At 41.4% G+C, this 23967-nt stretch overlaps 1 protein-coding gene across 1 annotated transcript in view; it reads left to right on the top strand.

Moving 5' to 3' along the window:
• The window catches only part of LOC111663805 (GDNF family receptor alpha-2-like), a 45427-nt gene extending 22383 nt beyond the window's left edge, over positions 1-23044 (top strand). The window contains exons 4-8 of the mRNA XM_023418137.2: positions 1372-1750; positions 12796-12908; positions 13928-14068; positions 17266-17408; positions 21817-23044. Of these exons, the coding sequence (XP_023273905.1) occupies positions 1372-1750; positions 12796-12908; positions 13928-14068; positions 17266-17408; positions 21817-21954 (914 nt within the window). The 3' untranslated portion in view covers positions 21955-23044. The remainder of the gene's footprint in view (positions 1-1371; positions 1751-12795; positions 12909-13927; positions 14069-17265; positions 17409-21816) is intronic.
• Positions 23045-23967: the final 923 nt, after the last annotated feature.

The raw sequence follows: 23967 nt of genomic DNA, 5'->3' as shown, positions 1-23967 counted from the left end.
CGTGCGATGCACCACTTGAAAACAGTGCAGCATCTTTAGCAGGCCCTCTCCCTATAAAATAAATGGTCTTCTTCTTGCTCCAGGCTGTCTGATAGACACAGAGTGAGATTGGTTCTGTTGAATAAGAGATGAATCTCTCTGGGTGTCACCATGCCGCCACGAACTCTGAAATATCATTATCTACAGGGGAAGGAGGTTAACTTCTCTAATATAGCCTGAATACAAGAGAGGGGTGCCACAAGTGTACATGATCCTGCTTTATTACTGGTATATCTCAGGGAAAGGTGTGTTTTTTTTTTATTGTGTTATATGCAGTATGTCAGAACACCCAAACACACCTAATGATATAATCTGTTTTCCACAAATATGATGTGCAGCCGGAGGGGTAATTGCAATGTTTCAGTTTGTGATTATACTAAAAAAAAAAAAAATAATAATAATAATAATAATAAGAGAACTTAATCTTGTACTTGAACCGTCCAATAAGTGGATCATGCAGCACAGCATGTAGTCTTTGCCAAGTCCTTAAGCTTAACACGTTTTGGGCAGACGATACAGTATTTTGCCACTGACCAGTAATCACATCAACATGCTTTCTCATCAGTATTTTCCCAAGGACTCCTGTTTGCTGTGCGTTATTTCCATTAGACTAAATCAAATTTCTTGTTTCTGTCATTATAAGTCAAATAACAAAAAATTACAGTACATTTCATTGGTATTAAATCAACATAAAGTTTAATACATTAGATGACAACTTTATAATGTGCTAATATTATGGTAATCACATCATAATATTACCTGTAAATGAATAATTTATTAATATCCCATTTGGAATCATAGTTTAATTCATTTATATTTCACTCAAGCTCTGAAACAGACTGAATCAATAATTCAGTTAGAGTGGATTTGGGCTGGCTGCAGGCATCTCTCCAGTGGCTCACTCTTGGTTGGAGAAACAGAGAAGCATAGATGATATTGAAGCACCTCCTTCAGTGTTCAAGCCTAACATGTGCAATGAACTCCCCGATGGGCAGAGATGCAAGGATTATTGTTTTATTTGTTGATCATACTGCAGCTGAGCCATCTGTAAACTACATACGATCGGTGATGTTGATTCGGACTATCAATGAAAAGATTTTTACACCTCTGTTGTGATTATATTTGATCCAGGATGTGTTTGCTAACAATCCTTTTTTGGAAATACATGTGAATAAGACTGAAACCCACAGGAGTACTTCTACCTCTAATGTATCTGCTATGACAGTGATGTCTGCCATTGGGTTTTCAAGTGATTTAACCATAAGAATATGAACTTTTTCACCTTTCGGTTCACTAAAGTCTCTAAGTTGTCTTCTTTGTATCCACTCTCAGGGATGCTCACAGTAGCACCAAAGGGTTTCCACTGTCCTGATGCCGAGAGAAACTGCAACCCCTGTCTTGATGCGGCCAAAGCCTGCAACCTCAACAACAGCTGCAAGAAGCAACGCTCCAGTTACATCGCTACCTGCAGCAAGGAAGACCCCAACAAAGGTGAAACGTGCAGCAAGAAGCGCTGCCACAAAGCGCTGAGGATGTTCCTGGACCGTGTGCCCACTGAGTACAGCCACCGTCTGCTCTTCTGCCCCTGCCAGACTGAGGGCTGCGCTGAACGACGCAGGCAGACGATCGTGCCTGATTGCTCCTATAAAGATAAGGAGAAACCCAACTGTCTGGAGCTACGGAGGGTCTGCCGCCAGGACTCTCTCTGCAGGTGCAGTAAAGGGAAAGCCTGCGGGGTGGGATGTGAAGGGCAGAGGAAGAGTGTCCCGTACTGTGTGTGTGTGTGTGTGTGTGTGTGTGTGTGTGTGTGTGTGTGTGTGTGTGTGTGTGTGTGTAGTGCGAGGGTTGGCAGGGCACACATTCATTGTATGTGAATACATATCAGTTTTGTTGGTTTGATCGACAGATTTTTGCGCTGTGTGTATGAGACGAGCTGCTGCCAAGTACATCTGAGGATTCATTATCATCTTCTTATATTCATGGAAATGAGAAAAAAATAAAATTGAATCTGTGTGTTAGAGAGGGTTCCTGGTTTTGGTGGCAATTTCCCAGCTCCCACGGCATCCTAAAGTTTTATATTTCTCTTGCTGTAACTTTGCCAGCAAAGTAATTAGACTTTCAGGGAAGCCGTGGCTATTAGACTCTGGATGAAGATGTGAGGCTAAGTTGAAGGGACAACGCTCAATTAAGCTGAGCAAAACATTAGTGGATCACTTTGGCTGCATGGGGCCTCTATTGGATTCAAGCGGCCAGATTCAATTCACACCTACCCAGCCGTGACATGTTTTCTGGTGTTAATGCCACTGAGAGCAGGTGAAACACAGCGGTTGTACTATCAGCCAGATCAGCAGGCAAGATCCTTTTACCCCCCCCCCGAACCATGTGCTCTGTCTGGCCCTCAGTAGGGTACACATCCAACCAGCTGAAGGAGATATGCTCTGCGTTCATTAGTCTAATAGATTAAGAAAAAAAAAGTGGGACATTTGAATAATTGTAAGCATTTAAAAGCTCATTTATGAGCCTAATGGTGTTCGACCGAAACGTTAGACCCTAGAAAGTTCTTTGCTAAAAATAATACTTATGATGTGTGACTTATCAGAAGGGTGAGTTTTTGGCTAATTTTTCATGTCCCAGTGTGATGGATGATTAGGCAGCTGATACAATTCAGTGACAATCAGTGACGGGTCTTGACAGAGTTTGTGGATTTAATACACCAAGTAGCTGTCCAGCCTCCGTCGGCATGGAAGATGATAGCACCCTCCCTGGTTCGTTACTCGCGGTAACTGCCTGAAAATTAGACGCCTGTCGCGTCTTCCAAAAAGTGCTTTCAGTTACTGTCACCGTTTGCTTTCATGGAATAAATTTGGTTAGGTTTTTGTGGCGGACACGACAACCAATACAATAATTTAAAAACTCATATCTTGTGCACTAAAACGAATAATATGTTGCACAATATGAATAATAGTCATAAAAAAGCATTAATCTAAGTTTGAAAACACTTCATAACTTTTTTATTACTTGTGGTTTTGCTCTATTTCGGATAACTAGCCAATATCATATGTTTCTGTAACAAGTAAGAATGATTTAGAGTCAGAAAAATTTGAATTAGACTAGCTAATGGTGCACAACAGTTCCTTGTGACTAGTATTTCCGTAGTACTTTACATTCATCCTGTTTCCATGGAGGTGAGCAGCCTTTGAGGCTGAGCTTTAACGGTGAAAACCCAATTCTAAATCCAACCACTCCGCTGCTAAAGACGGGAAAATCTATGGCCTCTCCTGCGATTTATGATTGTCTTGATAATTACCTGCTTGCCTGCATTGTGTAATCTGTTTTCAGGCTGAGTTGCTTTCTTTGACCTTTAGGCCCTCAGGTGTCTGCTGTGCTCCTCCTTATTGAGAAAGATGAAATAGAACGTTAAAGCTCATTATCTGTGGCTGTGTTATGCCCCACCGAGGTCAACAGCTCGATGAGCGTGCACACACTCATACGGATGGTACGGTTACACGCTGGCCTGTGCACCCACAGACCAAAAACCATTTAGCAGCCACACATGAACACACAAACACACACTTTTACACACAGCCACTTTGATCTTGAACGTGACTCTAATAATCCGCTGTGTGGGTGCTGCATTCTCCCGCAGTGAATAAGAGCCGCCATGCAAGAGAATGTCACTACGGTGCAATTAAAGTGAGATGTCATTGGTCAGTGCTGGATTTACAATGCTCTCTGACTGGTGATTTTATCCTTGAGGTGTCTGCAATCACTACCATCACCATGACCATGTGACATATTCTTAATGTGTCCTCTATCTGTCTCAATGTCCTCTCTCTGTTACATGATGTCAGGAAGTCCTGGAAGACCTTTGAAACAATAATTTGTTACTATGATATCAACCAGCATGTGGTGCTCTTAATTGACTCATCTTCAGTGTTTTGTTCATGCAAATTGAACTTAAAACTTATTTGTCATGCTAGTAGACACAAAGTGCACAGATGAGAGTTTGGTTTGTGCAATGTTGATGATAAACACAATTGAGCAACTCTTAAAAAAAGAGCCCTTAGTAAACTTTTTAAACGCAGAAGTCACAACACGCTCAAGTACAACACCCGAGGAAACTTTGCTTGTCACCATTCTCCCCTCTCAGAGATGTGTTGATAAAAGAAGGGGGAGATCATTCAATGTCAGGCCTGCCTCCCCTGGGGATGCCTCTCTGACTCCAAACAGGGGATACACAGATAGCCCGAGCCTATTTCCCTTTAACACAAGGGATGGATCGCAAGAGGAGGGAATAAGAGGAGGAAGAGAAGGAGGGAAAGATAATGAGACAGAATGAGACAGAGAGGAGAGGGAGGGAGGGTCACAGCATCGATCCGGGCCGTAAAGCTACTGCAGTGGGTTGGAGGTCAGTGGTTTGGTCACACAGCTATGGATCAGCAGACTCTGCTGGCCATCTCAAAGACAAGCTTAGCTCCCTGCAACACATTCTGATGAAGAAAGGGTCACGGCTCAAAACACGCCCAAGTCAAAACGGATTTAAAAATGTAGACTCACCGATTTTATTATTTATTTTAGATTTACAGAAGCCAGCAGTTCCTTGCATTGCACTGGGGAAGAAAATGCCTCCAAATACTTACCTTTAGCACATTGGATGCCAGATTGGCTGTGATTTCACCTTTGGAGACTGTTCAGATTGTTCCAGGTGGAGCTCAGAGCTCAATCAAACAAAAAATAAACATTTGAGAGGATTTCAAATATATACTTTTGGCTTGGGCTTAGGTGGCATATTGCACTGGAAGATTTCATTCTCCTTCTGTCTCTGTGGAGGCAATTGTTGACATACTCTGGAGATCTAGGGACTGTAGATGGACAGAGAACAAGCATTAAATGGAGCAGCACTTATTCCTTACACCTGGTTGTACTTCTGCTGCAGTTATTATGTTATTTCCTCCCATAATCCTGCACAAACAGAAAAAAACAGTCATTTCTGTGTTTGTTACTGTTCTCCTGTTTTCCTCACTTCCTCTCCTCTCCTCTTCGCATCTCTACCCTGTGTTCTCACCATCCTTCCAGTGCATCCAACATGTATTCATATGGGACTACTGAGTCCAGAGAGTGACAATAGGCTATATTTGGATGTGCTTTTTTGGGTAGTGTGTGTGTGTGTGTGTGTGTGTGTGTGTGTGTGTGTGTGTGTGCATGTGTGCGTGTGTGTGTTCACGCATGTATGCAAGCAGAAAAATTCCCAGTCCATTTCCATGTCAGTTGACACAGCACAAGCCCAATGAAGCCTAACCCAAAGAGCATTGAGTTGTATATGTATACCGTATTGATTGGCTGAAGGATCAATGCAACACTTCTATCTTTGATTTATATCCATTGGTCTCCAGGCTCACTGGGTGCTCTTTGATTGAGTTCTTTGGCCACTGGTTTTCAAAGTGGGGAGACAATCGATCACTGTACAGGTAACCTGACCCAGTTTAGGAGATGTACTGTACCAGGCCGCCTTTGCTAACAGAAATCTCACAGACTGCAACACTCCCTCTTTTTCACACACACACACACACACACACACATTCACTGCCCTAAATCAACAGTTGGTTCTGTTGTATCTGACAACTCCTTCACTGAGGGGAACGGTGTAGGGAGAATGACTGGCCCAGATGGCATTACCCTGTAGCTTCTGAGACAACTCTGACTTTTATCATCAGTTTTTCTCACTTTCTCTCTCTCTCTCTCTCTCTCTCTCTCTCTCTCTCTCTCTCTCTCTCTCACACACACACACACTATCTTGTGCTCTCGTACTTGTGAGGACCCTCAATGTATTCCCTGGCCACTAACCCTTCCCTAACCTCCTGTTCGCACATACGGTCAGCTCTCTATGATATGCTGTAACTTTAATGAGCAACCAGGGCTTAAATTAAAAAAAAAATGCTGTGTGGAATTAGATTGCTCAAGAAATTAACTACTTCGTTGAGTGTGGGTAAAGCAGAACGCCAGAAAATAAGTTCATAATGTCTATGTAAAAATGCAAATACGCCCAAAGCTCCAGACTCATGGGGATGCCTGCTATTAAAAATCTGTATTATATGTGTGAACAAGGCATTAACCATCACAACTACATGCCTAAGCTCAACGCTTTCTTATAACATTGATTAATTAATTTTTCTTTTCTTTTTTTCCTCCCTTTCATACAGCAGAAAATTGACAATTTTTTACCTCGCTCTGAGAGCAGCAAGGACAAACCAAGACAGTAAAGCTGTGGCTGTAAAACCAAAACAATTAGCTGAGAGACACTAACACGCTCTGTAGAGTTGAGCAGTCACTGTAGTTACATGCTTAAAACAGAGGAAAATAGACTTGAAATGTAAAAAAAAAAAAAAAAAAACACTTCAGGTCATTGTTACATGCATATAGTGCATTTGAAACACAAGCCGTGACAAAAACCTTTGTAGACAGCTGTACTGATTAAAGTACAAGTTTATCTGTTCAGTCATGTGAAGAATGCAGCTGAAACAGAAAGAAAGTTCTTCACACATAGTTATATCCTTTGTCAATACAAAAGTATGGACTGATTAGCTTTAAACCTAAACCAAATGTGATCTGATTATGATCTATGGTCTAAAACCAAGTCGTAACCCTCAAACAGCCTGTAGAAGAAACAAGGAGATGTCCTCACTTTCCACAAATGTTCTCTCATGGTCTCAAAATCAAAATGGTCCTCACAATGACAGAAGTATAAAGGCATACACACACACACAACAGATACAACTACTCATTTAAAAAGTTTGTGCTCAAGGTAATACCTTGACTGTTTCTATCTCCCTGGCTACAACACAAGCTATCAAAGTGAAGTGTCTTTTCTGATAGTGTAAAGCTCTGGTTTTGCAAGCAAAGCATGTGTCAATTGGTGACCTTTTCCTCATATATAGTACAGTTTTCTGCAGTGCGCGGCTTTAATCAGGCCTTAGCTTCACTGGAGACGTGCTCAGCTTGCTGGCTACACATGAGAGCGGCAAATGGGGGGTGAGAGGAGAGCGAGAGCGAGAGAGAGAGAGAGAGGGGAAGAGAAATTGTGAGAGGGATGGTGCAGGAACTGGAAATAAAGAGTTTTGTATTTAATTCCAATACATGGATTAGTATATGCCCATTTACTTTCCCAACCGTAATCTCTAAGGGAACATGGTATAGCGGAAAACTGCAGTCATTACCGCCTAGGCCTCATCCTTTCCTCCAATGGTACCGTATCTATTATTAATGCACACATTATCAATAGGGCTGCAGACTTACCTACAGAATGTCCGATGTGTGGTTTTGAATGTGTCAATTAGGGCCTGCTCTTTCACTCTTCATCATTCTCACTCTGAACTTCTCTTTGTACTTAAGGAGTCTCACTCTGAACTTCTCATTGTACTTAAGGAGTCTCACTGAAAGCTGCAGCAAGTAACTTTCTGGAAACTTTTCCCACAGAGTTGTCTGACATGTGACTAATAGTTCTATAATTACTGGTAATAACAACTTTTGCAGCGTACTGCTAACTCTTTTTTCAGGGACAGTTCATCCATTTTTTTGACCTGTACACTTTGTCAGGCGGATGGCTGTTTGCCTTGTTCAGGGAGTATTTAGAGAGTTAAGATAACCTTGAATAATCTGCTCAACCCTTTCCAAACAGACAGTACTGGGTTGTGTGTGGCACGCTTGGTTTAGCATTAATCCCAATGACATAACATTCAGTTGGGGGCTGTAAGATATCTGCAGCGGGTGGTGCACACAGAAGCAGAGACAGAAAGCGAGAGAAAGTGAGAAAGTAAAAGAAACAATGAATTGCAAGCCAATTTTCTGGTCACCAAACAAGAAACATTGCAATCATGCAGAAGTAAGTGTTTCAAAATAAAACGAAATGTGGGTTGATTAGATGAAAATGCAAGTTCAGACTGTTGCTCTTTTTATTTTTTTTACTTTGGATTTTCTGCTTAATAATGCAGGGGAGGTTGTGTCACCAGACAGTTTTTGTTGGTCTCAATTCTCTGCTGAGTAAGGGGGCGAAAGGTTGTGTCATGTGACAGCTAAGCTAAACTGCCTTGTGTTTTGACTGAATGCCATCTGTCCACATTGCCCTTTTAGAGTATTGACTCAGAATCCCAATGAGTACAGTGCTGCCAAAAAAAAAGGCAAAGCCTCTGTCCAGGCACATTGAAGAGAAAATAACTGTGGGTAAAATGGACCATCACCTCTGACCATAGCAACACAGAGGGTCTCAGGGTCACCAGCAGAAATTTAGGTGGGAAAGCAGAGCAGAATGCAGCTGCAGCCGCTCAAAGTATAAGATTCTTGAGAGTGTCTTTTAGTGGAAAGAAAAAAATATCTCTGACAGATTTTATGTCCTTTTAATCAAAATATATTCTTCGCACTCCACTCACAAGGTCAGTGCTGTATTGTTGGGTTTACATAAAAATGGTTATGACGTAATCAGCCGTGCTGCACAATGCAGAAAATTCAGAGCGTCAAAAGAGAGTAATAGTAATGCATCAGTATTGCCGAGCCGCTTTGTTTGCTTTGGCTTTTAACATTTAGTGACACAAGGACACACAAGGCTGTTGAGTCCTATTGATTGAACCGGGGTCAAATTCCCACACCATGAGCTTGCACATGAACATTTGAGGCTGCAATGACAATCAGTTTGTTCGACAGTGACAACAGGACATTACTGACAGAGGAGAGGTTAAGAGAGGAGAGGAGAGGAGAGGAGAGGAGAGGAGAGGAGAGGAGAGGAGAGGAGAGGAGAGATAAGGACAGATGAACACAACATACAAGAAAAGAAAGGCAGGGGGGCAGAGAGAAACATCTTTTGTTTTTCTTATTTGCTTCATGTAACTGCTATTATGTTGGCAGCTATTGTGTCATGCTTATTGTTATGCTCTCTGTAGATGAGTGAAAGATATGGTTCCTAAAGCCTCTCTAGGCTGATGACTGAGGGAAGTGATAAGACTGAAGAGCCGTAATTTTCGCATTTAACAGAAATTATCATCCGTAGAAGAGATCATATTTGCAGACGGAGCACAGAGGGATAGTCTCTAAACCAGATATGACTCTCAATAGACTGTTGTTTTAATGTAGAAAGGCAGCTATTAGAGGATTTTGGAGTCTGATAAACATTTTTCCTCCTGCCTCTCTTTCTTCATGAGGAAATGGTTTCCAAGGCTGACACTCATCTGATTTGAGTCACATTGTTTGTCATGGGCATCAAGTGATAGGAATAAGAATCCATATAAAAAGCCATTAGTTTTCTATTACTGCCAAGCTGGATGGACAGGCACTCAGCGCTCAGCCGAATCACTGTGTTTAAAGTGTCAGGTTGGTTGAAAGAAGTCTACCTCTGTGGGGGCTCCCCTGCCACTTCCCTGGGGGCTGAGTGGCTGAAATGACCATAAAACTCTGTTGAGCTAGACAGCCTGTAATTTCAGCAGCGAGTGGCGCTTCGCCGAGGTATAATGGAAAGCCCTTGGAAGCCATGAAATGTGCTGCATCCCGGTGCTGGAACACCATTGTCTGAACACTCAGGACACCTCTCTAAACTTTAAATTACTGTTTTTAAGCCATCATTGTCTGAAAGAGCTCCGCTTCTATAAAGAAACACGGTGCTTGTTCGGTTTCTTTAATCTTCAGTGGTCTTTGCCTTTCCTACAGAAATCTGACGTTTACATTTTTTTTGTTACAGACCCATTGCCCATAAGAAATAGAAAAATGGAAAATGTGGTTCTAAAGGTTGCTTTGTATAGGCACAATAGAGTTGTTCTCTCTCCCCTGTCTGTTGTATCTTTTTTGTCATTTATGGCGTGAGTGTGGGTACAAGTACCTTCTTTCAGTGTGAACAGGAATGGATTAGAGAGGGCTTCAAGTGAGGAGGACAGGTGTGGAGAGGGGAAGCTTTGTATTTGTGTGTGTGTGTGTGTGTGTGTGTGTTCTTATTTCTTGTGAATTAACATTAAGCATTGTGTATCGCTATATGAGTGTGCGTGTGTTTGCATGTGTCGACTTCTGTGTAACTCGCTGCAGCCATGGCAGAGCGAGCATATGTCCCGTTTTCTGAGGCGAGGCTCTCAACGTGTTAGCAGCACGTCACGTCGAGAGGCTCTCCGGGTGATTTGATAGGAGGGCGGATGGAGATGGAGTCGGAGTAATGAAGTGAGTCTCAGTGGGGTTTGCTGCTGGAGGCCCAAGCTCATCACACCACACTGGCTTCTGTGGTGAAAGACACAAAGAGAGAGAGAGAGAGAGAGAGAGACACACACACACACACACACACACACACACACACACACACACACACAAGCAGACAGACAGGGAGATTGTTACCTCATCACCCTGTATCCACCCTCCAGCCAAATCTGATGTCTTCTTATTCACAGTGTCGGGATGCAGCATAAGCACATTGCAAAAACAGACTCTCTCTGATTGTATTATGGTCACATGTATGAGTTTCCTGAATGACAGTGTCTATCCTGTCGAAAGCAATAGATTCTGTTTTTATTTGTTTATTTATTTATTTTTGCAGATAAACATGCAGGTTGAAGCTCAGTGTAATTACAATGCCTCTCATCTGATCCAATTATTTTAGAACCTTATAAAAAAGGGCCAAAATGATAAATATGTGATCAAGTGTCTGCACTCATACAGCTGCAATGCATATTTATAGACAAGGCAGGACGTTCATTTCTGTGATAACATTCCACCTGATGCACCTATCAGCGCTTTGTTCTTATTTCTTTTTAACATGGATCTCTTGCTCAATGCATGAATGCAATGCTGTAGATGGATCTGACAAAGTTTATCATGAAATGCAGTATAATTTAGTCACTTGATAAACAAGTCACATGTGTAAATATGAAAATATATGCAGAGGCTTTGTTCACATATTGTGGCCAGTATTGCTGTTATTCGGTCAAAAAGTATGTATTTCATTTATTTACAAGTGCTACATCTGTAGCGTTTTAGCATGAGGTGTTATCACATCCATTTTGAGACACCACCAGGTAAAGACTTTACACATTTTTCTTGTGTGAATTGCATTTTGTGAGTTTTATGGAACAAATCAGCAGAGAGGAAACTTTTCCTGCTGCACAAATTAAGGTAAATTTTTACATTTTGTCCACACGGACTACAGCGTAAAAGCATGAGCAAAAAAAAAAAAAGACATAAAAAAGGGGCTACTTTGTATGTAGAGCATATGAGGAGCATGAGCTGTCATTATGAGTTTTTATATATGTACAGCTGCATTAAAAGTGTAAAAATACGTGGAAGTGAATCTGTCAGATCAATGAAAAACCTGGTTAGAGTAAAACATGTCAGCCTCTTATGTAGACAGGTTTTACAATTTGTTAGAATAACATTGAAACAAAAAGCCTTGCCTTCTTCATGTGAAGTGAAAGACAGAACTTCTGATTTTGGCACCAGGAGAAAGAAGTGTCTAACTAGAAGTGGCTAGTGGCTATGATAAGATTAGACTAACTAAACTATCTACTGTACAGACATGAGGGTATTTTCCCCAAAATATCGAACTATTCCTTTAAGCAGCACCAACATCACTGGCTTGAGATAAATCCTAGCACTCTGGCTGGCATCTGGATGGCAATTAGTTTCTTTATGGTAATTAAAGTGTGTCACAATGAATCTGACAATGATGTATTGCTGTTAAAAGTCACCCTCATATCACCTTTTACATAAAAAAAAAAAGAACACTGAAACAAATGACTTTATAACAGGCTGAGAAAAGAGGAGAAGGTTATCACAGCAGCTATCATGAATGAGTCGACTCAAATGCTGTTTATCAGTTATCGACTCGGCCAAAAATTAGGAACCAGTCACATATTCAGTCAGTCTGCACTCACTAAACCTGTTTCTGTGTGTGTGTGTGTGTGTGTGTGTGTGTGTGTGTGTGTGTGTGTGTGTGTGTGTGTGTGTGTGAATGTTTGTTTGTGTTCGCAAAGGACAACACAGCCTGAGGTACGTTAGAGCACCTTTGAACTTAAGGCGGCAAAAAGTGGTCAGACCAGGTCAGAGTAAATGAGTCATGACAAAGAGAGAGAGAGAAAGAGAGAAATGTGCAATGGATTGTGATTCACTTAGTGGGCAGCTGTGATGTGAACAGTAGAGACAGAGCAACTTTGCACACGCTACTCCCAATAAACCTACTTAAGTGGATTAGCAATGCCACCCCGGGGGCCTCCACAGACTTAAAGCTCTTATCACAAACACACACCGAAACAAAACATACTATTTTTATCAGTTCCCTCAGTTTGTGGGGAAAGTGAGTATGGGAGACAGTTGAGATGTCCAGGATAAGCATGAAAGCTACGGCCAGAAGAAGCATGTGATATCATTCTCATCCTTACACTAATGCCCCTGCCTTTAGGTTTATGTTGCATGTTGTGAAGATAGTAAATAGCTAGCCGGTGCTGAGGCGTGAATGAGACCTGGTTGCTATTCAGCACACCTGTTCGAGCAGCCCGGAAACAGATGTTGCATATACTTTCCCAGTTTTGATGCTGGTCACAATTGGCAGCTGCTCTTGAGGAAAAACGGTGCCAAAAAATTAGGCCCAGTGCTTTGAATTTGTGTATGTGTATGTGTGTGTCTGTGTATGTGTGTGTCTGTGTGTGTCTTTGTGTGTTCATCTGTCATATGATTGAAGTTTATGACTGAGCCCCTGCCTCTCTTTCTCTGTCTGTGCCGTGTTTCATGTTTGTTGTGCAGGTCTCGGCTGGCTGATTACCTGGTAAACTGCTGGATGACTCCGCACGCAGCGAGCACCTGTCCCAACCAAGACAATCACCAAGCCTGCTTGGCCTCCTACGCAAGGCTCATCGGTCAGTGCTGCCAAGACTGTGGCTGACACTGTGATGTAGTGAGAGTGTGTTTGAGAGAGAGAAAAAAAGATTGATTGAAATGGCAGGAGACATACAGAAATGCACATTTACCTCCACATCGCACAATATTTTTCTGAAATTTCAGATACATGGTGAGATAAAGAGTGATGGTTATAGGGCGTTTGAAGAAGAGACAGTCTGACAGCAGTCTCTTGTACCTTAATTTTTATCATGACAAGCAGGCAGAGCAGTGAGACTCAGTTTTTTTCCCACCCTCCTACTCTGATATCTCCCCCCAGCACACTGGACATCAGTTCACTACTAAAAGTAATTAGTGAATAAAGCCACAGAGAGAGTGTTTACTTAATTAAAACACTTGATGACCATCTGTTTGCTCATAGTAAATGTTGCTCAAACAATGTGCACAGACTAGTTCGTGCATATTTTTCAATCCCAGCCAATGTTTGATAACAGCACCTTGGTCATGTTGTGGCAGCATCAGAGAGCTTGCAGAGCCTCCAAATGCAAATGTACGTGAAATACCATTTTTAGCATAGTGGTTGCTGAAGTGTCCATATATATTTCAGAATCAGTCAGTGCTTCCCCGCCATGTGTCATACATTGTGCAGTATGAAGTGATGATATGCCATGGAGCTTCCCGGACTTCTCTGGAAAATGCTACACAAAGTGCATCTAACACCCCTTGCTCCACCTGAAAGCATTGAGGCAAAATAAAATGTTTTAATACAACAGTGCTATATTCAAGCCGCAGACACACTTCCTAAAGCACCTACTTTGCAAAATATTCATAACGTAATGGCCTCTTTACATTTAAAATTAAGCATTACAGAATACTTCACCTTCCCATTCCTATGACTAACATCTTGTTGTCCATTTTACATACTATTTGCAATAAATGTAGTCCATTATTGTCCATTAGTGACCCATAAATGTGTGTCCTAATGTGCATATTGTTTGTGTGTTTGTGTGTCTGTGTTGTTGTGTGGATGCCCTCACAGGGACCGAAATGACTCCCAACTATGTCGACAGCAGCTTCTCCAACTGGACCATATCCCCGTGGTGCACCTGTAAGGGCAGTGGAAACCAAGAAGAGGAATGTATGAATTTCCTGCGGTACTTCACCGACAACACATGCCTAAGTGAGCCATCCCGACACAATGATACTCTGCATGCATCTGAGACGTGTTTTGTAACTGACAGGGTTCCAGCATGTGATATTGATAAAACCACAATTGCGTGATACAGGAGTTTCTCCTGCAGCCATGTAAGGGTAGAGTGAGCCATGAACTTCGATCTAATGCAACTTTAATAGTTTCATGTCAGATTCTGTCTTTCTGTGTTGTTGAGCTCTCCTGTCAGATTACTGTGGATGTGATGTTGTTGAGGGGTGGATGGTGGTCAGTGGAGACTGAATGTGGAAAAAAATTAGGTGAAAGGCATCAGCTACTTTAGACATCCAAGTATTGAAATGTCAAAAGAAAATTAACTTAATTTAAATTTTAATTAACTAATTTCATTTAAATTGAACAAAAAATAATTTATAATTTATTTTATTTGGTTATTACAAAGGAGGAAATAAAGCCGGAAGGCTTAAGAGAGAAATATTTATGGATGGATGGATTGATGGATGGATGGAAGTTCTGATGAAAATTTGCCTGCTACATAGTTTGATACAGCTTATCCACAGACACTCCTTTGCCCACTGATTAAGTTGAAATTAAATGTTCTTAGTTCCTCAGAAACGAGTCATTTCTTATCATTTCTCATCCCTCCTTTGGGCAAGATCTGCCCAGACTTTAATACAAAAGAAACCATTTGCATGTCATTTTCACATTCAATCTGAGAGAGTTAAAGGGCTTATCCCTTACAGCAGAAAAATGTCATGAAAACGGAGAGATCTAGCACAAATGAAATAATAGGGGGAGCTAAAATACATATCATCTGTACATCTAATGCATAACACACAGAATGCAGCATGACAGAGTGGTTACCTCAAACATCCTTATGCTTTTTTCACTGAGAAGTAAAATACAGAGATCTCCCTCCTTGCTATGCCGGAGCGAGCAGTGTCATCAGCGCTACAAGACACCATTGCCTTTAACATGTTCCATTGTGTGGATAATGCTTTCAGACCATTTCAATAGATTGCTGGGGTACCGTTTTAGCTGAGTGTGCAGGATGAGGGATGAGGCTGGGAGCTGAGGAGGCGTCTTGAAAAATAACACAAAATGCAGCATCTCCTCTCTGCAGTCAAGGGGAACGGGCGATAAACTTCGACACACCAGGGAGGAGAATATACACAAAAACACACATATACATAGATATATGTGTCTGTGTGTGTATGTGTTTGTGTGTGTGTCTTTCAGCTCCCCATGACCCCCATCTTTCCACTTTCACTGTTTCTGCAGTGTGAATCATTTCTTACATTGATCGACAAACCAAAGCACATTGCAAATGAAAACCAGGTGTTCGGCAAATAATTTACTAATAATCTACACCTCTCCCCCACTTTACCTGACAAGTTCAAGCAAAACAGTCAGTCAGTCCAGCAGATTAATACTTTTAGAATATACGTTTGACTAAAATATGTGGGGAATCCAGCAGAAAACATTCCAGGATATTATAATGACAGTCCATACATAACCCTGAGTCCCTCCTCTATCTATCTTTCTTCCCTTTTTTCTTTCCTCCTTTATCTCTTACTCCATCTGTCCCTGCAGGTAGGGCAATGCAGGCTATGCCCAGGGGTTAAAGGAAAACTTATCCAGAGTTATTAAAAAATTGAATTGCTATTGGCAATGAGCTTAATCACTCTGTGGAACATTTGGGCGCAGTAAAACATCCTGTGTGCAGGCCCTCCAGCCAACTAGTTTGATTTATGACTTTAGTCCCCCATCTTACAGCATCTGTAGGGGGATAGCTAGCTATAGCCAACCCTGACAAACAGATGCGTAACATCGCATGTCTCAGCAGTGCTTCACCAGCTCTTCACTGCAAGGATTAAAGTTGCGAGGCTTCACTCTGTTTCTCTCTCTGCTTTTATTTTCCAGCAGCAGCCCAAACACCAGTGTTGAACAGAATGAGAAACATGAAGGATGATTTTGTATGTGTTAAGTTTGCAGGTGTATGTGTGTGTGTGTGTGTGTGTGCGCGCCTTTGTATGTGATTTGCTGTACAGTATGTACACTTGTGTGTGCGTGCAGCACTGCGTAGGCGGACAGAGGATGTGACAGACAAATCTATGTGTCCATGCGTTGGGATTACTAAAGACTGTGTGTGTGTGTCCATCCGATAATGCATGTGTGTTCCACAAGTATCCTATCTGTCCTCCCTGTGTGTTAGTGGGGAAATGCCATTTCTCCTTTGTTTGGGAATGTTTTGAATTTGATCAGTAACATAAATCTATTCAAAGTCATCTCTGCATGCTGACCTTATAATGGAGGTGGTTGCCAAGCAATTACATGCCTTGCCTTCTCTCTGGCTGAACAAAGAGAAACAAGCCTCATGTTTTAAACAGATGAGCAGTGAAAAGGTACTCAGCCCCTATTTTGCCATATCTAGCTGAAAAGCTGACTGAACAGGGAGTTATCACAGTTTTGCAGAGACTCACACATGCACTTAGACACAAAATTATACACATGCATACAGTACATCTGCAGGCAGACACACAAGCACTCATATGCATTCACAGACCGCTGTCCTCTCTTTGAGCTGATTGATTTGCTACTTTTAAAAGATTCCATTTCTAATTGTACAACTGCCGGCAAACATCATCATCTCAAGTGCAGATATTATACCACTGTTTGGTCAGCTGGTTGCAATTTGACAGCGTCTGTTGCAACATAAAAGGGTTTTTGTAAGGAGCTAAGGACACGAACCAAAGTTGTTTGGATTTGATAAATGTGTCCACTGTGTCACCGCAGGATTCACTTAGGGAAGCATAATTAGTAGCTAAATTGATAGCATGAACATGTTAGACATTCAAAGAGAAGGCACAGACTCAAATATTAAACATAAAACAGCATTGGTATTTTGTAAGACAGTAAAATCCTCAGCAGCCTCCCCCGTGACAGATCTCACAAACAATCCTCAGATTGCCGTTTCTGATTAGTTTGGCATAAAACTCTCAAGCTTGTTCTGCCTAAGCAAAAAGAGTGCCTTTCCATTCTCGTGTTACTCCTTCCTTCTTCAATCCCTCTCTGCCCTCCCTCATTCCCTCGGTTGCCAAAGATTGGGCAGGGGACCAAGAAGTTGACTTAGAGCTGTCTGTCTGCTAGCTGGCTTCTTGCTGGGATGGTAGTCAAAAACAAATGACTTTATATCTCTGTCCCTGCAGGAAATGCCATTCAGGCCTTCGGTTATGGGATAGACAACATGCAGAACAAAAGTGTTTCTGTCCCAGGCACCTCGGCGATGACGAAGACGGGGTGGGATTGGACAACGGGCACCTCGGAACCTCCATTTGTCGCCATCCCAAAGGTAATAGGTTTGCACTGATTGTTGCATTGCATGGGATATTACAGATGTTAAATTTATATGCAAAAATGTAACACAGAGTCATTATTTCCTGGCTGCTTGTCAATCAGGTAGGCTTTTTGAATTAAGGGTGTTAATCCTGGAGTCTATTATACTATATATAGGTCAACCCATTGTGTAAAATTTAAACAGATATGATTTGTTTCAGCACAAATATATCCATACATGTTCAGCAGTTTCCAGCAACTTCTTTGCATAAATTTGAGAAAATGGACCTATTACAAGAAGAACCAAAAAAAAAAAGAAAAAAAACACTCCTCCACTCAGTTTCCATGAAACGAGGATTTTGAACAGTGGCAAAATCATAAAGCTCAATACTCTGCACCATTCACATTCACATCACATTCAATCTCTATGCTTGTTAAAGCAATTGGCACATCAGAACAGACGCTTTATGATAAGACAGTTTATGCTACACCCAAGATGATGACATTTGGTTGAAATATTATATTTCTCTCACACACAATGAAATAGTGAAAGGAATGGGGGGTGGGGGTTTTAATCTGGATTAGAGGTTCTAAAATACTGGCCCAGGGCCTGTTCTCTGCTGAATGCCGTCTACTCTGAAGACTGCAGTCAACTCTGCTATAACTGGGTTCACCGTCTGGAGCAGAAAACATCATTCTTTGCTGTGCTGCAAAAATGCATGTGTGTTTGTCTTTCAATGGAACTGCACTTCATTTTCTCTTCGAATAAAATGTGAAAATGACCGAAGAATATTGTCCACCACAGACCTCCTCTCCCTCTCTGTCTCTCATGAACAGGACAAAAAAATTTCACTTTGCACTTTGAGCCGACGAAGGGTTTTTCTTTTTCCTCTTTCTTTTTTTATCTAGCTCTTGAGTTTGATTAGTTTTCACAATGAAATATTGTTTTGTTTTACAGATGTATTTTAGATGTGCCATGCAGCCTTCTGGTGTAAGACTAATGATGTTTTTCACCTTTGCAGTAGACCCAGTTACCAAGCTTGGCTGAATTAGACACTGTAGTATGAAACTGTACTTTGTAAAACCTTTAGCTGCAGCTGCCACCGCTTCCGCTGCTACTGTTGATGTTATTGTTAATGTAATTTTTCGGTGACTATTACAGGTACACACAAAATCCAGGCAGCGTGCAGTGTTTATGGATGCAAATTTGCATGCTGACTGAATGACTACCATTAAGACATCTATTTTGAGTAATTCCAGGGGCTTTCACAGCCATTAAATGGTCACACTGCACCTGAGTCATGCAGTATTGTCCTTTATGCAGAAACCCTCATTGTTGTGAAGACAGCAAATTAAAACCTTAAAAATGTTGCAAAGAGGAGAATTAATGAACAAGCGCCACTGATAACAATTACAATGTGTGTGTTTGGAAAAGGTATTGGAGAGAAAGAAAGAGAGAGAGAGAGAGAGGATGGCATGGAGAGAATGGATGGTGGAGGAGCTTTCTCCAAGGGTTCTGTGTGTGTATGTCGGTATTGATGCACCGCTCTTTGCCTGTCTCACTGCAGCGTGGTGTTTAATTTATTGTAAAAATGGTAATTAGGAAACAATAAGACGTGTGATTACTCAAGCAGGAAGTTTATAATTAGAGAGGGAGCTGTTAGGGACATTTTGGGCGGCCCTGTGTTCTCAGACAACTATGCCTGGCAATTAAAACTTGTCAAACTTCCATGGCAGATAAATTGGGGGAGTGTTGTTATGGTATGAGTCCTCTTGGCAGAAGACTGACTGTCCAATGCTGTAAATCTCAAGGCGGCCAGCGTGGGCCCCATAGTAACACACATACACGTGCAGGCGCATGTGTACAAACATTCTGGGTAACAGAATGTATTAGGTTTGTGATGGATGGATGGATGGATGCCAAACAACCATGACATCAAGGGACACCCTATAATATAAAGCACAGTTAGAGAGGAGTGGGAATCTACGGTCTGTGACTAAGCCTGTTCATGTCAGTCATACTGCTGTCTTATAGACTATAGAGTATTTTCAGCTAATTTAGATGCTAATTATTCAAAATGTCACTGTCAGTGGTTGTGGGCTTTATCCCATGCTCAGTGAGTACACATATGGGCTGAAGCTTCGTCCTTAGAGTATTGTAAGTCAGAGGGGTAAGTCCTGCTTTGTTTATATTGAGAAAAACAATTGCTTTTCCCATATACTAATGTGTTTCTGTGGAGTTTGATGAAATAAATAGTTAATTCCCAATGATGTCTGTGTTATATTCCCAGGGTCAGTGCGGGTCTCACAGATAAGATGGATTTTGTGTGGGTTATAATTGTAATCCTGATTTGAATTTTAATGCCCTCACTTAACAGATTCTTGAACAAGGAAGTGTTTAAAATTGAAATATTCATTTCTAATTGCATTCAGTTTCATTTACAATGTAATATAAACCAACTTGTCTGTGTGAAAATCCCCTCCCTAACCTCTCTAACCATTGTGAAGCTGGCGTTGTCTGTGTTCCCATGTAACACTGTCATGTTGATTTTCAGCTCAATTGAATGGAATTGATTGTGGACAGAAACTACGTAACTCAGGGTTATTCGATAGCTAGCCTTGGGAAAAGCAGCCCCACCGCACTGTAAATTTGACAGTGCTGATCAATAATGAAAACACATGCTGTCTACATGCGTGTGTAGTTACTTGAGTTACCTGAATGACAAGTGTGATAAACTCTTATCAACAGCTTAAATAAATACTTGTAAATGTTTTCCATCCCCTCTCTCTCTCTCTCTCTCTGTGTGCATGTGTTAGAGCACGGGGAGATAATAGTCTGTTTTGACATTTTCTGTATTCCATCATGGTGCATGTGTTTGTGCTTTTAGCCACTTGTTTATGTGTATGTGTACCGTCTCACAAGCCTGAGTGTATGTGTGGATATTGGCTGCAGCCAGAGATCTGGACTCATGTCAACAGGCTGCTGCCACACATCACTGCCCTTGCTAATTAATTGGCTTTTAGTCGCGGATGTGTTTGGTGCATTGTCAAGCTACCCATTGCTTTTTTTCCCCTTCTTTTGGCAACTGTCACTTAACCATTTCTTTGCGGTGTAGAGTGAAAGCACAAGCCCAGGTACTGTGATAACTGTAGCTATTTTGGATACCCTTTATCTCTCTCCCTCACTCTCCCCTCTTCCTTCTCTCCTATAAGAAAAAAATATGCCTGTCTAGTTAATATAATTCAACACTATTTTCTTGTTTCATTATCATTTTTTTTCTTGCCTTTCCTTGTTCTGTTAGTAGATGAGGTGCTGCTGGATAACATCAGAGTAGATGTTTTTTTCTATGTACAGGAAAATGGACCAAAGTGCAATCTCTGCAAAGGTTGCATTGGTGAAAATAAGGTGAGAGGATGGTGGAGGAGGATGAGGAGGAGGAGGAGGAGGAGTAGGAGGAGGAGAAGAAAACGTTTCATGTTCCTTATGATGTGCCTCTGTATTGCTGTGCTGGACTGAAATTGGTGCCTCCGCAAATTGAGCGAGACTACTTTAACTTGGAGGCAAATGGTTATGCTTTGTGATACAAGAACCCGAGCAAATATAAAAAGTATTCAAGATGCTAACAATTTTATGGAAAAGCACAGAAGTCCATTGTAGTGTGGATATAACAGTGTAACTCAGGAGGCCACAGAGTTTAATATGTGGATTCATGTGTTCCCACTGCTCTCTGCCATAATGTGACAGTGCGGTAAAATGCACGGCCTGCTCTCTGTTCACACACTGTAGGCCTACACGAGTTGATTTTCTCTTGTGCATAACAATAAACATTGTAGTGTTTTGTTTGTGTGCAGTCAAACTGCATACAAGGGGTCTTGCAACTGTTCTGTTCGGCCACTACTTGCTGTAATTTATGCCTTATGAAATATTGAAAGAAACCCACAGCCGCTGCTGGTTTCTGTTGTGTGTGTTTGGCTTCATGGCATGTTTTTCTTGTAAATAAAGTCTGTAATGATAGCTTTAAAAACTGTTTAGAGACTTGCTGGCGCAACCTGAAAGAGTTTAAGAAAAAAGTCCTCACAAGAAGCTTTCCTTTGTTGCCAACTTGTTTAAGAAGCAGAGAGCATACTAAGCAGCAGGGGCTTGAAATATGCTTCACATATCAAAACATTTGGTGGATCAAACACTTAATGTTCGTGCCAAAGTGGGTCTGCTATGGATACATGTAATTTCCCTCTCTTACTCTGACTTTCACACTCGTGTTTCCTTTTTTCTCCTCAGCTCTGACCCTGTCCCGTCTCACCTCCCCGCTGTCTCCTCCTCCTCTCCCTCTTCAAATGCCAGAACAGGAGAGTAGCATGAGTGTCTGAGTCATGTCTAACCTTTACACATCTCTCTCCCTCTGTGTGTCCCTCTATCTGCCCAGTATCCTGAACCAAGAGACGGTGGCCTGGGCAAAACCCAGGGCCTGCCAGAGGATCACTCTACCTGCCTGTGTGCCAACATCTGGGCTCTGCTTCCCGGCCTGGCTTTGGCTCTTGTCCTGGCCCAGCATGCCTTATAGAAGTGCCAGGAGGAGAAAAAAGAGGTCATCCACCCACAAGCTGATCCCAAAAGCAGAAGGTGTTATTTCTGAGACTGATATTAAGAAGGCTGAATCTCTGGGCAGTTGACATAAATGGCATTTATGAAAGAGGAAAAACAAAAGGAGGTGGAAAATGTTGAAATTTTACAAACTGTGAATTTGTTGTTCATTTGATGTATTGTTTGGGTGGACCACAACTGTGATGGAGTACATGGCTTTAAAAAGGACCCTTGATAGGAGAGGCCATGAAGGCCATTTTGTGGGAACGGCTCTCCCTCCGACTGAGACACCAAAACCCGGAAGACTGAAGCTGATCATGTCAAAGACTCCTGTACTTTTCTCACCAAAGGAGGGAGAGAGGGAATGAGCAACATAATTAAAAGAAGGCAGAATTGACAGAAAAGAAATTGTTGCAGCAAGAAAAGGAATGAGCATGAGGTAAATGGGGTAGAGTGAGAGCGAAAAGAGAAAAGAGAGACATATTTCTGCTATCAGTCACTCTTTTTTTTGTCTTGAATTGGCTCTCGACTTAATCTTCTCTTGGATGAACAGACCACAAATTTAGGGGCGGGGATGGGGGATGATTACATTCTGTCTCTTCAACACTAGTGTAAACTCTAAACTGTAAAGCCTACTCAGTGTTCTAAGTGTTGGTATAGTATCCGTGACCATAATCAATCTACCGTACAGCTCTTTCATTTGGGTGCTACAGTATACTTTTTCAGCAGGCGGCGAAAAAGAACTAAAGATGGCGACGTTAACAGTAAATGGTTCTCTGGTCATTTGAGATGTTGTTGTTGATGACTGTGGGTGTTCGTCATACGTCCACCTGCACATGTGTATATTTCTGTCTCTATGTATATAAACAACGATTTTCTTTCATTCAGCCTAATGATATCTACAGTACCTTGAGTGGACATTACTGTATGCTAAGATGGCTCTGTATTGAGTATTGATACTAATGGAAGGCCTTCATTATCTGCGTTTATATTTGTCTATAAAGGTTTGATCACAAAGAATGTATACAGGGATGAGATTAAACGAGCTCACACTGCTTGGAAAGCCATAACCTGTGTCTGAGTATCATGCTGTGTTCACCAAGTGTGTATGGGCAATTATTACAATGTGTGAGTGTGTTCATGTTTACATGCAGAAGTAAATAAGCTTATGAGGAGCAGGTTAAATTGCTATTGTGGGGCTTCATATTCTCCCTCAGAGAGCAGAGCAGAGGTTATGACGCATTGTTTAATTGCAGGGTTTATCAGAGTAAGGACAGCCACCAGTTTTTGAGAGTGCTCGAATGTGTAATTTCCTTCTCTATTGTTCCTCATTTAACGGAATATTTTTTAAAGGTACCATGTAGTAGAATAGAAATGAAAAGATTTCCTTATAAATAGTGTTTACCATACCATACCATATTTATTGACCATATATATTGTTGAAAAGAGTGAACCCTTCCCTTAACATGGTCAATATTTTTCCAAAGTAAAAAAGAAAAAAGCTGCCTTCAAAACAATAGTTGTGAAAATGGGAAATACATGTTTTCACTTTCTTGCTGAGAGTTAAATCAGTATGAAGCCACTGCCTATTGCTGGTTAGCCTACCTAATTAACTAAATAAAACATAATATCTTGTTTGTTTAGTTTGCAAAAACTAAAGTGTAAGAATTATATGTTGTGACTTTAGTGGGAGTTACATTTGGACAAAGCCACTGTTTCCAGTCTTGTGCTTATTTAAACGAATTTCAGATAATCCTCTGCTGGTGGCAGTTTCCTATTTACTGTACAGGTATCTTCTCATCTAACTCTTAGCAAGAAAGACATAAAGTGAATTTCCCAAAATGCTCAACTACACCTTTAAGTTGATATTGCATTTTCACAATTACAATATTCTGAAGCCAGTTTCATACTAACGTTGGGCACAGTTTGACTTCTTCTTTTTCTCCTTCCAATTATTCCGTCAATGTTTTTCTGTCCCTCCTCTGCAGCTCAG

This window comes from Seriola lalandi, unplaced genomic scaffold (genome assembly GCF_002814215.2).
Source record: "Seriola lalandi dorsalis isolate HSWRI2012SDOR001 ecotype SW California unplaced genomic scaffold, Sedor1 jcf7180002054581, whole genome shotgun sequence".
NCBI classification, from domain to species: domain Eukaryota; kingdom Metazoa; phylum Chordata; class Actinopteri; order Carangiformes; family Carangidae; genus Seriola; species Seriola lalandi.
Note: the sequence above shows the minus strand (reverse complement) of the source record. Positions and strands in the feature narration are given on the sequence as shown.